Source organism: Ascidiella aspersa, chromosome 9 (genome assembly GCF_963924565.1).
Source record: "Ascidiella aspersa chromosome 9, kaAscAspe10.2, whole genome shotgun sequence".
In the NCBI taxonomy this organism is placed as follows: Eukaryota; Metazoa; Chordata; class Ascidiacea; order Phlebobranchia; family Ascidiidae; genus Ascidiella; species Ascidiella aspersa.
The window spans coordinates 19022747-19036939 of record NC_139455.1 but is presented as its reverse complement, the minus strand read 5'-3'; the positions used below and the strand labels follow the sequence as shown (position 1 = coordinate 19036939).

The 14193-nt window shown below is 37.2% G+C and overlaps 2 protein-coding genes across 2 annotated transcripts; both read left to right on the top strand.

Moving 5' to 3' along the window:
* The first annotated feature begins 2032 nt into the window (after positions 1-2032).
* Positions 2033-4747, top strand: LOC146133435 (uncharacterized). The gene is made up of 4 exons (XM_083397749.1): positions 2033-2284; positions 3185-3329; positions 3550-3662; positions 4433-4747. The coding sequence occupies exons 1-4, from the start codon at positions 2033-2035 to the stop codon at positions 4745-4747; spliced, it is 825 nt and encodes a 274-aa protein (XP_083253875.1).
* Positions 4748-10950: 6203 nt separating this feature from the next.
* LOC146133434 (uncharacterized) lies at positions 10951-12844 on the top strand. Its single transcript, XM_083397748.1, has 4 exons — positions 10951-11202; positions 11600-11744; positions 12024-12133; positions 12575-12844. The coding sequence occupies exons 1-4, from the start codon at positions 10951-10953 to the stop codon at positions 12842-12844; spliced, it is 777 nt and encodes a 258-aa protein (XP_083253874.1).
* Positions 12845-14193: the final 1349 nt, after the last annotated feature.

The window sequence follows — 14193 nt, the reverse complement described above, 5'->3', positions numbered from 1 at the left end:
TTATGCAAGCCCCGGACAAGGAAAGTTCTCGCGTTTGTCCGCTTGATATTGTGTCTTTGACGTCGCCCGCGAAGTGTCAACGTTTCTTTCGTGTCTTCAAAAATGATCAATACAGGAGCCTTCCGACTTGCGGCATGTTTTACGAATTAGGCTTTTTCGGTCGCCCACTATACGATCTTGCGATGACAGCCCAATTTTCTTAAGCACGAAAACAATTTTATGCAAACATGTATAAAATTGTTTTAACAACAATTTAGGTTTCCTTTGCAGGCATAGTGCAAGAGGCCACTTGTCTCAAGAGATAACTTCCAACCATGAATAGAATAATTTTCTAAGCAAGTGGAATAATTTTTTAAACGGAACGATGACAATTTTTTTTAAATGACGTCACAGAAATCCGTCATAACGGTAGGTCTAAAACAAGAACCATAGAAAAGATGAGGTAATCGTTCAATGTAGTTCACAAATATGCAACTTTCAATCCTAGTTTAAATATACTTTTAAAAAAATAACGGACTTGTTTGGTGAAAAAAATAATATATATATTATCGATACGCGGCATCTGCAAAAAATATTTAATATATTCTATTGATTTGCTAAATTTTCGAAAAAAATTGGCCTATTGACGACAAAAGCCAAGCGGTAAACAGGTGCCATTAATAATTCTTGGGTGCCGAGACGTATGTATATTTTTCTTGGGGTAACGAGTAGTATTTTATAACCTTAAACGCTTTGTGTTCGATTAGATTTACAACAAATTAAATGATATTTTTCCAAAATTATGTTGTTCCTGTTCCATTTATAGCAACGTAACGACAAACCGCTTAGCGAAAATTCAATTAGCGCGATCACAATCCACTTAATATGGTGGTTTGCTGCAAGTCATGAGTAGGAAAATCACTATGCTAGACATTACAAGCATTAACGTGGCCGCTAACATTTCCGCTTGACTTGTTTGAAGTATTGCAGGCCTGTTAGGTAATGATTAACATAATATTGCCCTCATCTTTTCTATGACTATTTTTAACGTGTGCTTCGAGCTGAGGCCAAGGTGCAAAAAGCTTATGAACCAGTTCCATTTTACTGTCAATAGGCCTATAGGCATTATGTTTATCGGATTAGATTAGTTACTCAGCTATACTTATCTAAGATAGCAACCGTTTATTGTTTTTTTTTTGCAAAAAATTGCAACAATAAAATAGGTTAATTTGTTCAATTACTGTGGTTCTAAATTTAGGCCAATGACAATTAGTAAACAAGGATAGTTGTGAGTTTGTTGTATAAGTGTTTTCAATTACATTGAGCGGTAAAAAGTAAGTCGGAGTGATCTGCCAAAAAAATGATGTTATCGTTCACCAGGCCATCCCGCCATCTTGTTAACTGTATTTAAACTAAGATTTTACTTGCATTTTTGTGCACTACATCGAAAGAGAAAAAAATTGCAAATAAAGAAAGCTCGACAAAGTGGCGGAACATTGAATTACCAAATTGTACTTCGTAATCACTATAATCAGTCTGAACATACTGACTAACGATTTGTATGTAGAACACAATCAAAGTAAAACAAATATCCCCTTATTTGCTTCACAGTTTCATTGCGTGTTTATATAAGCCTGTAGTCAGAAATTGCAAGTTTTGCATAGTAGGCTACTCAGAGGCGTAGCCAGGGTATTTTGCGCCCGGGGGCAAACTATAAAATTGGCGCCCCATCCTCCATGTTTAATCACATTTTCTACTACAATAACATAGCATGCCTTGCTTTGTACGAAAAAACGATTCAAATTTTAATAGAACATTGTATTTAAAGAACAATCAGCCCCATTTTAGCTTTTGAAAGCATCATTTTGGCGCCCATGTACCTTGGCGCCCGGGGACATATGTACCCCACCGCATCCCCCTAGCTGCGCCTCTGAGGCTACTACAGAAACTACTAAGACGCTATTTAATATATCTATTTATTAAAAGGCCGAAATTTTATAACTTGTCTTGCTATTGACAGGTGGGTTTCCCATTGCTACAGCCATAGTACACCATGAAGGTCATACTTGCTGGAGCGCCTAAAACCGGCACAAAGACGATGGTGATTGCATTAAGAGAGTTGGGATACGAAGTCTATGATTTTCTCGATCACTACCGAAACCACAAAAGCGATTGGGAGAAAATTTACTCGGAAGGGGGAACAACCGAAGATTTTCGTCGTATGTTCGAGAATGTTGATGCAGTCACTGATATACCGGCCTGTGGTTATTGGGACGAAATTCACAAAGCTTTTCCAGACGCTAAAGTAGGTGTAAAACTGCGATAAATTATAGAAATTTCGCGTGTGACTTTTCAACTGTGAATTTATATTTTCTCTTAAATTCTCTTTCTAATGTAGAATCGCAAACATTGGCTATATCGGATCCACGCAGATATCGCCCTTGTATTGTATTCGAGTACCGTTTCTATCACTGTGCGTCGGGTGTCTTCATATTACAGAAATCCCTGATTTTTTTATTTGTATAACTGGTAGCTCGAAAATTAGACTTAAATAGAATATTCTTCTCGTAGTGACCGCCCTGTGCACTGATCAGCGCGAAATGTGAAATAAGTCGGTAAGAAAACAGGACAAAACCCCAATCGGACATTTATTTCCTGATCTGAATCATATAGCCAAGTGCTTTATAACCCGTGGGATGGTACGCACTTGTGCGGATTAAAAAAATTGTAATGCGGATGACAAACGTCGTACAGATAACTTGCGGATGAAAATGGTGCATGTTATTATTTTTTAATATAGGTAATACAGTAATCTAATAAACTAGTGCTCCCACGTATTCGTTGCAGGCACAGTAATATAGTTAGTATAGTGGTTCGTGGCAGCATTAAGCTATCTATCTTATGTAGGTCAAAGCTTAGGGCTTAGGCACACGGTTTTAATACACAAACCCTTTCATTGTTCTTTCACAAATAAAATAAAAGTTTGCAAACTTACTGTGCTTGTTTCGTACGAATGGACATTTACCGAAATAAAAAAGAGCGGATGGAAATTTTAAAGGTTGAAAAGCACTGATATAACCTATGTCTTCGTACTTAACAACACGCATTTATACTTTCCGCAAAAAAACTTCTAATAAAGATTTTTTTCTTTTTGCCACAGAAAAGCTTTTTTTTGTCACAGAAAGTCATTGTCTAACATTTTTAGATCATACTAACCACGCGAAGCGACGAGGATGCTTGGCTTAGAAGTGTGCTTGGCCAAGGAACTGCTTGGAACTCGCTGAAGTGTCGTTTCGTTTTCGTCTTTTCGCCTTCGATGCGACGATTCACAGCATGGGAGAAGAAAACAAGTAATGAAAATTATTGTTCTTAGACTCAAACCCGCATTCCCATTTAAAAAAATAACTCCTTGTGCCCTTAAGACAAGTGTTGGCGTTTTTAGTTAAAACAATAGGTGAATTGTGAATTTACAAAACAATTAGCCTTGCATTTGTTTCTAGATTACAAGCTTGTCTGCTTATAACCCGCCTGTTAATATCTGAAATAAGATAACAATACAGCATTTTGCAGTTTGCAACACACTTCGATGCAACACGCACATGGTTCAGCTGTACGGAAAGCCGCTGCTCAATCCAACTCTTCTGCGGATTTTTTTCAGGGCGCATAATGCCCACGTTTTAAGGGTAAGGTGGTGTCTCGTGTGTTAGTGATGAACGCACCGTTTCCTTTCATCCAGTTTTCTCTTCACGTTAAAAAAATTGTGACGTCACTTTTAGAGATAACCGATGAAATCGGTTCAGAGACTGTAGGTATAGTATCGGTAGTGGTCCGATATTAGGTTTATATCGGTGCCGGAACGATATTCGAAATTGGTATAAGCATTGTGGCTTGTCAGACATCCTAGCAATTTCTACCTTGAATGCAATTTTTTTGAGAAAAAGCTATCAACGGGCAATTAAGTGTTTAAAGCGAGTTTAGACTATTTTTGGTAATTTTACATCTTTAAAAATAATAATGAGGTCATTTGGTATCGAAACAGACGACCAATTTTTTGCCCCAAAATAGGGAATATCGGCAAAAGAATAAAATGCCGTATCGGGTTACCTAAATCAACAGTATAGTATTTTTTGTATTTAGTTTTAGCAAAAGCCGACAATTAGGCCAAAGGCGGATTTTTTACGTTTACTTAATACGTCATTGGCCTTGGGCAAACAAGTATCTGGGTTAGCGTAACAACACAATTCGCCACTTCTGTTGTTTTATAGGACTCATGTGTATTATGGCTTGTGACAAGCTGTCAATCAAATGTCAAACGTGTGCTACTCTATTAAACTCAGATATTTTAAAGCTAATTTTTCGAAGTTTCTCAATGAGTCTGCACATTATTGTTTTTACTAATACGAAAAGAAAACTGATTGCCAGTTTTACATATTTTGCGTAACAATTTTGACAGAACGCCCCCGAAGACAAGCTGCTGGTGTACTCTGTACAGGAAGGCTGGGCTCCGCTGTGCAAGTTTCTAGGTAAAAAGGTTCCAACACGGGATTTTCCGCATAAAAACGTCGGCGGCAACATTCTTGACGACTTTTTTGATTCGGACCCGGTGTTTAAGACAGTGTACCGGGAAGCTGTTTTCTCCGCTACACTTGGCGCTGCCTTAGCCGTGTACTGCGGTTATAGGCTGGCAAATGGATCTAACCCTTTTTCGCTGGCTAAGAAGTTTAGCGACCATATTTTTAACACGGCTTCTAAGTGTATAACACTTTAACATGCGATTATTTTTCCTGTAAATATGTTACTTCATTGAATGCTCCTATTTATTCTTGGAAAGTTGTCTTAATTACATTTGGCCAAACAAATTGTGTATGCGGTTATAGCCCCCACCATTTTGTTCTGGTTTAGAAAGATTTAGATATGACACTTGAATAGTTTTCAAAAGAAAAGATTCATAAATTTAGGATGCTTTAAGTGGCAGGGGTCTTGAGTACGGCTAATTTCTCTGCAAACTTTTTTGGTATTTTCAATTGGAAAGTCTAAAATGTACAATTCAGAAAAAAAAAACTTACTTCTTTGTGATTTGTACTTTTTAAACTTTCCACATAAATACCAAAACTAATGCGAAGCGCAACTTTCCCTATACATATTGATTCAGCAAACACTTGCAGAAGACAACGCTGAATGTTCTGTTTATTACTGGCAAACATAGGGCGTAATGGGAAGTTTTTTTGATGAATGGAATGGGTTTTTGGAAAGTCCCGTTCTAAAGTATGCTCGTAACTTTACCTGAGTTTACCTTCGGGTGTTTGCGTAGAAAAAGAAAAAATCTGTTTAACTAGGTGGTTCACTTTTATTGGTGCATGACGGGACTGCATTTACAGAACAACGAAAGCTCTTTAATCAGTTCCTTGAATCATTCAAGTGTTCGTCGTACTCACGTGTCTGTTCACAATGGGTTTGCGTCAGGTAGCTTACCAAAGCCGTTTTATTAGTTGTCCGAAAAATATAGTTCTATAGTTGGTTAGTTAATGATTAATACTTGTTTGGAAATGGTCTTAATGATTAATACTTTGTTTGGAAAAGAATTGATTGTACCTTTAAAATATATGCTACAGGCTCATTTTGCTGCTTTTTGGTGATGGTTAGTTGACATGTTAGCAGAATGTAAAGGTAGAACGTGTCTCTTACTTTCTTTTGTAATTAAACAAGACAGATTTTGTTTTGTAAGAGAAAAAAAGTCATTTAACGCAGCATAAAAGTATAGTGAACATGCGTAGGTAGAATAGGAAACAAATCGTTTTACTATACAATTGTTGTAAAATTCTAATTTAGAGTGTGAATTTAAAAAAGCATTAAATTCTGAAATGCAAAAAATACTTTTATTTGGGCCTCAGCAAAGACAGTGTTTAGGAAAAAAGTTTCCATAATATGTCTAGATTTCTCACGTATGTGAATGCCAGTGTTATACTTTGCATCCGCGTGAGAACATTTAAGTTAAACTAACAAAAAAGGGGTTGTTTAATTTCAATAGATTAAGGTAGCCACTATTACTTCCTTGTTGCAATATATAACAACCCTTACATGTGGTTTTCCAAACCAGCGTGTTTCGACTATATTTTGTTGCGGGCCAACAGAAGCAATTCGTTCCATACAGCGGGCCAACGTAGCGATAAGGGATAATCAAGGATTTATTGGGGGAGGAAAATATAATCTTACATGTGACGTCATAATTCGAGTAATCTTACAAAACGTGCTGTTCTTGAAAGAACTGGTGTGCAATTATGCAACTAAAGTCAAGTTAATCAAAAAACTGCATCTGTTTGGTTTCAGTTGGATAAATAAACAACCTTCGACGTATTGGTAAGGTTAGCATTTTTATCTCCACGCCTGAATAATTGCATTGATTAACGTCATAAAGTTCTCACGAAACTCAAACGGCATACAGTGCGTTTATTTATTTAAAAATGTTGGATAGGTGCTCCGAGTTATACAATGGTCACATTATATAGCGTTATAGACTAAGATTTGGCAGAAATTGAAGGTTGTAGACACAAAGAAAAGGAGACAATAATATACGGAGCCTTCATGCTGAAAACATACTATAAAATCAAACAAGATATGCAGAAGGGCGAAAAAACTGCGAGAGCGCTAAACAAATTGCGTTTACATGGTTAAAGTTGGCTTAAAAATGCGTTTACACAGTTGAACGAAATACAAATAGAGCAAATGTAGCAATATGTGGCTGAGCAATTTGTTCGTGGGACAATAAAAAGAATCGAGCATTTGGTTGGACCACGCTTATCTAAACAGTCAGGCACGTGTCCTGGAGTTTGCCCATTCAAAAAATGGCAAACCAAACCTCTACTCACACATTGCATAACTTTAGTCTCAGACCTATATATTACCAAAACAAAATACAAACCAACCTATATGTTAGTCAGCAGCCTATGCATTTTAGTCCCGTGTCTCATAAAGGCCCCAATTATGTATAATTTAAATTAAAGTGTAACTATAACGTTAATCTTGTGTGTTTTACTGCCGTAAAACTCTTTTTAAGCAAATGAACCATACTCAAGCCCTTTTTACCGGGATATTAAACGGCGCGTACAAAGAAGCAAACCACTATATATTTTTTTAGAAGAGACCAAATTATTATAAAATATGAATACGACGTTTCAGGAAAGTATTTAAACGGTTTAATTCAAAAACGCGTTTCCGTGCGATTTTCATTTCGCATTTTAAATGGTTGAAGTTGAAAGGAAATAAAGTGGCTGTTAAACGTCATTTGGCAAAAGCCTACAGCTCTGCAGTTGTCGCTGCTTACCATTCGACGAGATTCTTTGTTCGAAAAATCGTGACACCGTTCAGCACGAACTTAATTCAATTATATTGCAGACTGGTCAAGACTGATGTGTTTGAAGTAACGCAAATTTCGCGAGCAAAGATTCTGCTTGTGTGATGGACATTTTCTTATTAATCAATTCTTTGCTATGAAAATGCAGTGAATATGAGGTTAACGTTTATAAAGTAACATTAGAATGCCAGGTGTACCGCGGTGTTTCCGGAGAATTTTTATTTTCGTATTTTTTTACAACGCTATTTTAAGAATCAGTAGAATTAACAGAAAAAATGTAGGCCTACACCAAGGCATACATTTATGCAATAGTCCATTGCGTCATACAAATTTTTTTCGGTTTTCTGGTGGAAGAAAACTTGCTTGTCAAAAACTTTTGAAAAGGTTTTAAGTGATAGCCTACTTTGTTTAACTAGTTTGACCTGAAGGTATCAACTCAGTGATATTTACCGGAACTCTAATAATGGACTGGTAACTTTTGTTTTTAAGATGGCTAATGCAAGAAAAATCCCTGACAGTTTTGCTTGTTGCTTAACTTGCCTGAACCGATTACGGAAAAATAAGCTACATTCGTTAAAAAAATACAAAAATTATAAAAATGAACTCAATTCCGAACCAAGAAACCGAAGACCAACGTGTTTGGATGGTAAAGATAAAGATATTTCCCCCAAGTGGGAACAACAACATCGGTTGGAAAGAAATCTATGGTTTATTGGCAGATCAATTTAAGCTGATCGAAGCTTTTCTAGAGAATGGAAGATGCCTACGACTCTACTCACAATGGACAGGATTTACGCTATAAGCTACTAACTTTCCCAAGAGATTCACAAAACGTCTATAGTTTTCGTGTCCTTAAAACAAGACTTTTCGGCGCACATTATCATTACTCATTTAGCAGATCGTTTAATTAGCAAAAATGTTTTTACAAATGCAATAGAAACTATAACGTTTTGTAATTATATACGTTTTTAACGTTAATAAATATATATTTTGAATATCGTAAGTTGTTCTGCGAATCATCCCATCTATCCTTCAAATAGGATCAAGTTGAGGTATATAAATAGTATATTTTGACACAACCAGACTTGGCAATAGTGCAGTTTATTGAAGTAGGCGTATACAGCACAGTAGGTCAGTAGCACTTCAATGTCTAGGTGCAATAGCAAAGTAAAGCAAAACGAACGTTTTTCTAATGGATTTTTGTCTGGCTCAGCGACAGGTATTTATACAGAATATTTGAGACGTCGTAAATTTCCAGACCGGGCTGTGATTTGTCTGTGGGTTAACATACGTTTTTGAAGCATGTCGAACCGTGTTATACACACGTTAATACATAACCCGTTTTGCGACTGGTGGTATATCTGGCTTTACGGACAGTTCCATAGCCATGTTATGATATTATCGCAAGTAATTGAGTTGAAGTTTGCTCAACTAATTCCTTTAATCTAGCGCCAGTTGCTGTTGCGTATTGCAACGTGAGTTAGTGGTACAATCGTACCAACACGTTATTTTTCCACTATATGTTGGACTTAAAAAACAGCAGTAGCCTACTACAAAACACACTGCAATATTCGATCATAAAAATACTTGTTTCGGGTTGGTCCATAACTAGCTCCCCTTAAAATTTGTAATTCTTTTTTTTTTCACAATTTAAAGTTGTAGCAAATGCTTCATGGTTGTAACCAGGGCTGGGGAGCCACCGTAAAATAGCATTAGCTCCGGCTCCAGCTCAGGCAATTATTAAATGGCTCCGGCTCCAGCTCCGGAGTCGTAAAACTCAATCCTTTGGCTCCGGCTCCAGCTCCAGCTCCGGAGTAGTAAAACTCATATCCTTTGGCTCCTGCTCCACCTCCGGAGCCATCAAACACACACCCAATGACTCCGGCTCCAGCTCCGGTGCCACCAGTCACTTATTCAATGGCAAGTTTTCAAAATTGCTTTTGGCTAACTAACGTTGGAGATGGAACAAAATATAATTTCTTAGCTTTAGCACCACAAATTGAAAAATGGCTCCAGCTCCACAAAAATAATAAAAAGGGCCCCGGCTCCGGCTCCAGCTCCACAAAAATAATATAAATGGCTCCGGCCCACAAAAATAATAAAAATGGCTCCGGCTCCGGCTCCGGCTCCAGCTCCACAAAAATAATAACAATGGCTCCGGCTTCGGCTCTGGCTCCAGAGAAAATGCTTAGCTCCGGGCTCCGGGCTCCAGCTCCGGCTCCCCAGCACTGGTTGTAACCTATAAGCGCTATTTTTAGTTCAAATTTAAAGTTGTAAGAATACATGTTTAAGGACCTCTCACTACCAGTATTTTAGGTAATTACAAATAAAAACAGACTATTTTCATTGACTAAGTTTACCTCAAGCCGAATTATTCGATTGACAAATAATTCGACGCCAAATATGCGCAAAAACATATAATTAAAAAAACGGATACATATTATAAAAGAAACGAGCTCGCGACTGTTCATCTGACTCACGCAACGCCTCTATTGGTGGATTAGGTTGATTAATTGTAACATTGTAGTAAACCACGCAGCGAACATTCCGGTGAAGGTGCCTAATTCTCTTTACTGGGATGAGTTTTATAAGCCTAGCGTCTAAGTAAAAAAAACAACTCACTAAAATCAACACCACAATTAGCAGCCAACTTCAATCTGCAAAATCAAGAAAGAAGCTTTATAAAAATAAACCTTGGCAAAAAACACGTCTAAAAACACAAATTTATTCAGAAAACAGGTTTTCATAGTAGGTTTGTTTTCTGCTCATCTGGGCTAAAAGGAAACATTTGCTGTAGAGACCAAACAGGGCAGAGCGATTTTACTGGTTTCTGAAAAACGACTTTAGGTGTTTTCTTTTATTCTCTGTCAGCTGTTTGTCCCATAGAAGCTATTTAAGAAGTCTGAAACTCGCATAGCTGCATGTTTGGTTAAAGGTTAACAGCCGTATACACTTGTTTGCTGCTGCCCGGCTGACCAAACAAAGGTTTTGCCAGTGCTCGCGTTGCACAACTGATAGCATTAAGAAACTATTAGCTGCAACCTGTAGTTGTATTTAAGTTAAACTGATGCTGCTGCAGTTAAGAGTTATTTTTTGTACTTATGTTTTCTGTATTATGAAGGTTTACCTGACTTATCGATCGTTTTTAATCAGTTTTGTGGTAATATTAAACCTCAAGCAGGCAATTTTAAAACTTTGTAATTCGTTGTGCTGTTAAGCAGGCAATTTTAAAACTTTGTAATTCGTTGTGCTGTTATTAAGAATCCCAAGGCATTGCAATTTAGTTCGTAAAGGAGAAGAACAATTTTACATATACTTAAAAGTGCAATAAAACAAAGATAAAACTTATTTAGTGAGAGAAAAAGCGTGTCTACTCGAAGTTGCGGATATTGTTAGAAATGTAGTATTTACAGCACATTGAGTTGAAAAATTCAACTTGTAGAAAGACCAATGAACGAAATCCCGAAATTGCTCTAATTAAAAAGTTTGAATGTGACAAACATGTGACAATAGAACGAATTGGGCCAAATAACCAAATCGTTCATAATAATAGGCAAGTGGTCGGGTTTGCGGATTACTTTTTCGCAAATTTGAATATATTATATTAAAGATAGGACACCATGAAGGTCATACTTGCTGGAGCGCCTAAAACCGGCACCAAGACGATGGTGATTGCATTAAGAGAGTTGGGATACGAAGTCTACGATTTTCTCGATCACTATCGAAACCACAAAAGCGATTGGGAGAAAATTTACTCGGAAGGGGGAACAACCGAAGATTTTCGTCGAATGTTCGAGAATGTTGACGCAGTCACCGATGCACCAGCTTGTTGGTATTGGGACGAAATTCACAAAGCTTTTCCAGAAGCAAAAGTATGTTAAGGTACAAAGCTTTTGCGAGTTGCTAATAGACAGCGTTGTAAACAAACCACCTTGAAATGACTTTTAAATGAGTCCCAGTCAGGTCTTTGTAAAATAACTGATGTCCCGATCAAGAATTGAAAAAAAGAGTAGCCTAAGTCAAGTTCCAGTCCAATTCAACAGTTGCCAAATTTAAGTCATTGCTAGAGCAAACAAGTCAATAGTTGACAACGTTAAACTAATAAAATTTGCCCTCAACCAAAAAATAACAAAACCTAACCTATAGTAAGGTAATTATAGTAAGGTTTTGCTCTTGTAGCTAATAGGCCTAATCGCAATTGCTATACGTATGGGCCTAAAAAGCTTGTATTTAATTCTTCATCATCATGGAGTGTTTAAAACATGATAGATTATTCTGACGATCCGAAAAAATGAGGATGATTGGCTCAGAAGTATGATTGGTCAACGTCGGGCCTGGAACTCCTTGAAATGTCGATTTGTGCTCATGTTTTCACAGGGGATGAGACGATTCGTATCATACTTACAGAAAACCGGTAAGTTTCAAATTTTAATATCTTCCAAATGGTATCAGGGCTTTTTTACACTTGAACACGATAGGAAGTTATTGTATGACAATTAATTTCTTGGCGTTGTGAAAAATGTAGGTTCGTTTTAATTGCAATAGAAAAAGTCCAAAAAAAAATGGCTTGTGTTTTTAACTATTTTTTTAATACCTTTTTGCATTATAACATCGTGTCATTCCGGACTTTTGTAAAACCAAAAAAAGTACTTATATTGACAAATGTGTGTTAGACAAGTCACTTGCGTGTTAGCATGCAGGTCGTTGCGAATTGCACAGATGATACAGTGGCACGGTAAACCCCTGATCAACCCGAGTCTGATGAAAAAGGTAGTTCGGGCACACAACGCGCACGTATTAATGGTAAGTATCGAAGATATTGTCCTATCAGGGCCGTTACCCGATGCCAAGTAACAGTATCTGTGCAAGAATACTAAGGTGCGGATCTGATAGCAAATAATACAGACTTTTAAGGCATCGTTTTCTACCTTAAATGATACCTGTTGTTACAAAATCGTTATTTAACGGTTAAAGTTACTAAATAACTGAACACCCGCCCAAATTTAATTTCCTGATAACCTGAAAATTATTACTGCTGCCCTTCGGTAAATATTTTATGAATTCTGCTCATTAACCCCAGTAATGCCATGTTTTAGAATAAGATCGGGTGCCTTGCTTGTAGCTAAATTATCGAAGATTGATATCGCTCAAAACTGCCAGGTATCAGATATCCCTAACTCATGGATGGGTGAATGGGTTAACTTTGGTACTTAATTTCTCAAACCTCCCGACTTGGTTTCCCAGAACGCCCCCAAAGACAAGCTGCTGGTGTACTCTGTACAGGAAGGCTGGGCTCCGCTGTGCGAGTTTCTCGGTAAAAAGGTTCCAACGCGGGATTTTCCGCACAAAAACGTTGGCGGCAACATTCTAGACGACTTTTTCGAATCCGACCCGTTGTTTAAGGGAATGTATCGGGAAGCGTTAATCACCGCCAGTCTGTTTGCTGCCATTACCTTGTATGGAGGTTTCAAGTTATCGGTCGGTTTATATCGTTTCATGCGTTGGACGACATAATGGTCTGTGTTTGTCACGGACTCCAGCCACAAGACCGGAATAAGAACAACAACAACGTCAGAATACACCACAGTTCGAAATAAGAACAAAATAGGACTAATACCTAATGGCCGTAGTGCCGTTTAGAACGGAACAGGTCATAAATCCGTCTGATTAAGACCTAAATGGTCAAACTCATGCCTAAACAAACACTTTAACTAACCCCAAACCCCACCGCTAAGTACATCACTAACTCCACTAATAATTTAGCCCTAACCTATTTTCTAACCCTCATTACTCAATAACCCCAAACAGGACCAAAAATTCGGTGCCAAAACAGGGGCGCCCTAAAGGCGCTGGTCAAACTAGGGCCTCCAAACATTATTACCAAATCGGCCGATGCCAGACGGACCGCATCGATTGTCGCATACGCTCTACCTATACAGTTTCGGGCGTTATTTTTGCCATTTAGGCCTTATTCGGATGAATTTAGGACGTATTCCGGCAGATTTAGGTCTTATTTAGACCATTTCGATCTTATTCTGTATTGGGTATTATTGCGTATGAGGCTATATTATGTCGTCGGTTTTAATACTATGGTTTTATTGATTTTTCTGCTTTAGGTATTGTTGCTTTTTATGTCTTATTGTGTGTTTCCGTTTGTCACATGTTATTACAAAATAAAGGATTTTGGCTGTTCGCTTAGCCTTATTTAACCAACATGGAGATCGACTTGAAACATTGCACAATATACGTCGAAAATAAATTATGACGTTTAGTAAACTAAATGCTTCCTCACAAAAGAGTAAAAGGACATGAACTGTGTGGGAGTTGCGTTTATTCTGACTGGCTTTGTATATATTATAGCAATAAATCTACGTGACTGTAAATATTCAAATGACATTCTTCATGAGTTTTTCAAAATATTTGAAAATATCTTGGTGCAACAACGTAGAAATGGACGCTTTGACGCTGGTTTTGTCAAGCCTAAAACGTGTTTTGCGAAGTTACAACTTTTAAATTTACTGTTTTGTGTAAACAGTGTACGATGCAAAATTAATATAAAACTGATAAGATATGTTTTGTTTTTGTATGATGTAATTTGCCTGAATGCCAACCCTGCCACATTTGGTCTAATTTGATAGATGTTTTACCAGTTTTGATACCACTGTATAAACTACACATAGATATATGTATAAATTGTTTATGTTATTATTCTGTTTTAACTTACGTTGCTGACCTGATTAATATACAAACGTTTATTTGTGATAACGTAATCTTAATTTCTTTGCTCCAACACGCCGCTCTTTAAGAGCTTTGTAAAATAATGAATGAAATCAAGTATAGTTTTCACAGAATAGAGAAACCAT

Coding starts and splice junctions, on each gene's coding strand:
- LOC146133435 (XM_083397749.1), top strand. CDS start 2,033: ATGAAGGTCATACTTGCTGGAGCGCCTAAAACCGGCACAAAGACGATG. Junction 2,285..3,184: donor AAGCTTTTCCAGACGCTAAA/GTAGGTGTAAAA, acceptor TAACATTTTTAG/ATCATACTAACCACGCGAAG. Junction 3,330..3,549: donor AGCATGGGAGAAGAAAACAA/GTAATGAAAATT, acceptor AGCATTTTGCAG/TTTGCAACACACTTCGATGC.
- LOC146133434 (XM_083397748.1), top strand. CDS start 10,951: ATGAAGGTCATACTTGCTGGAGCGCCTAAAACCGGCACCAAGACGATG. Junction 11,745..12,023: donor ATCATACTTACAGAAAACCG/GTAAGTTTCAAA, acceptor CTTGCGTGTTAG/CATGCAGGTCGTTGCGAATT. Junction 12,134..12,574: donor ACAACGCGCACGTATTAATG/GTAAGTATCGAA, acceptor TTGGTTTCCCAG/AACGCCCCCAAAGACAAGCT.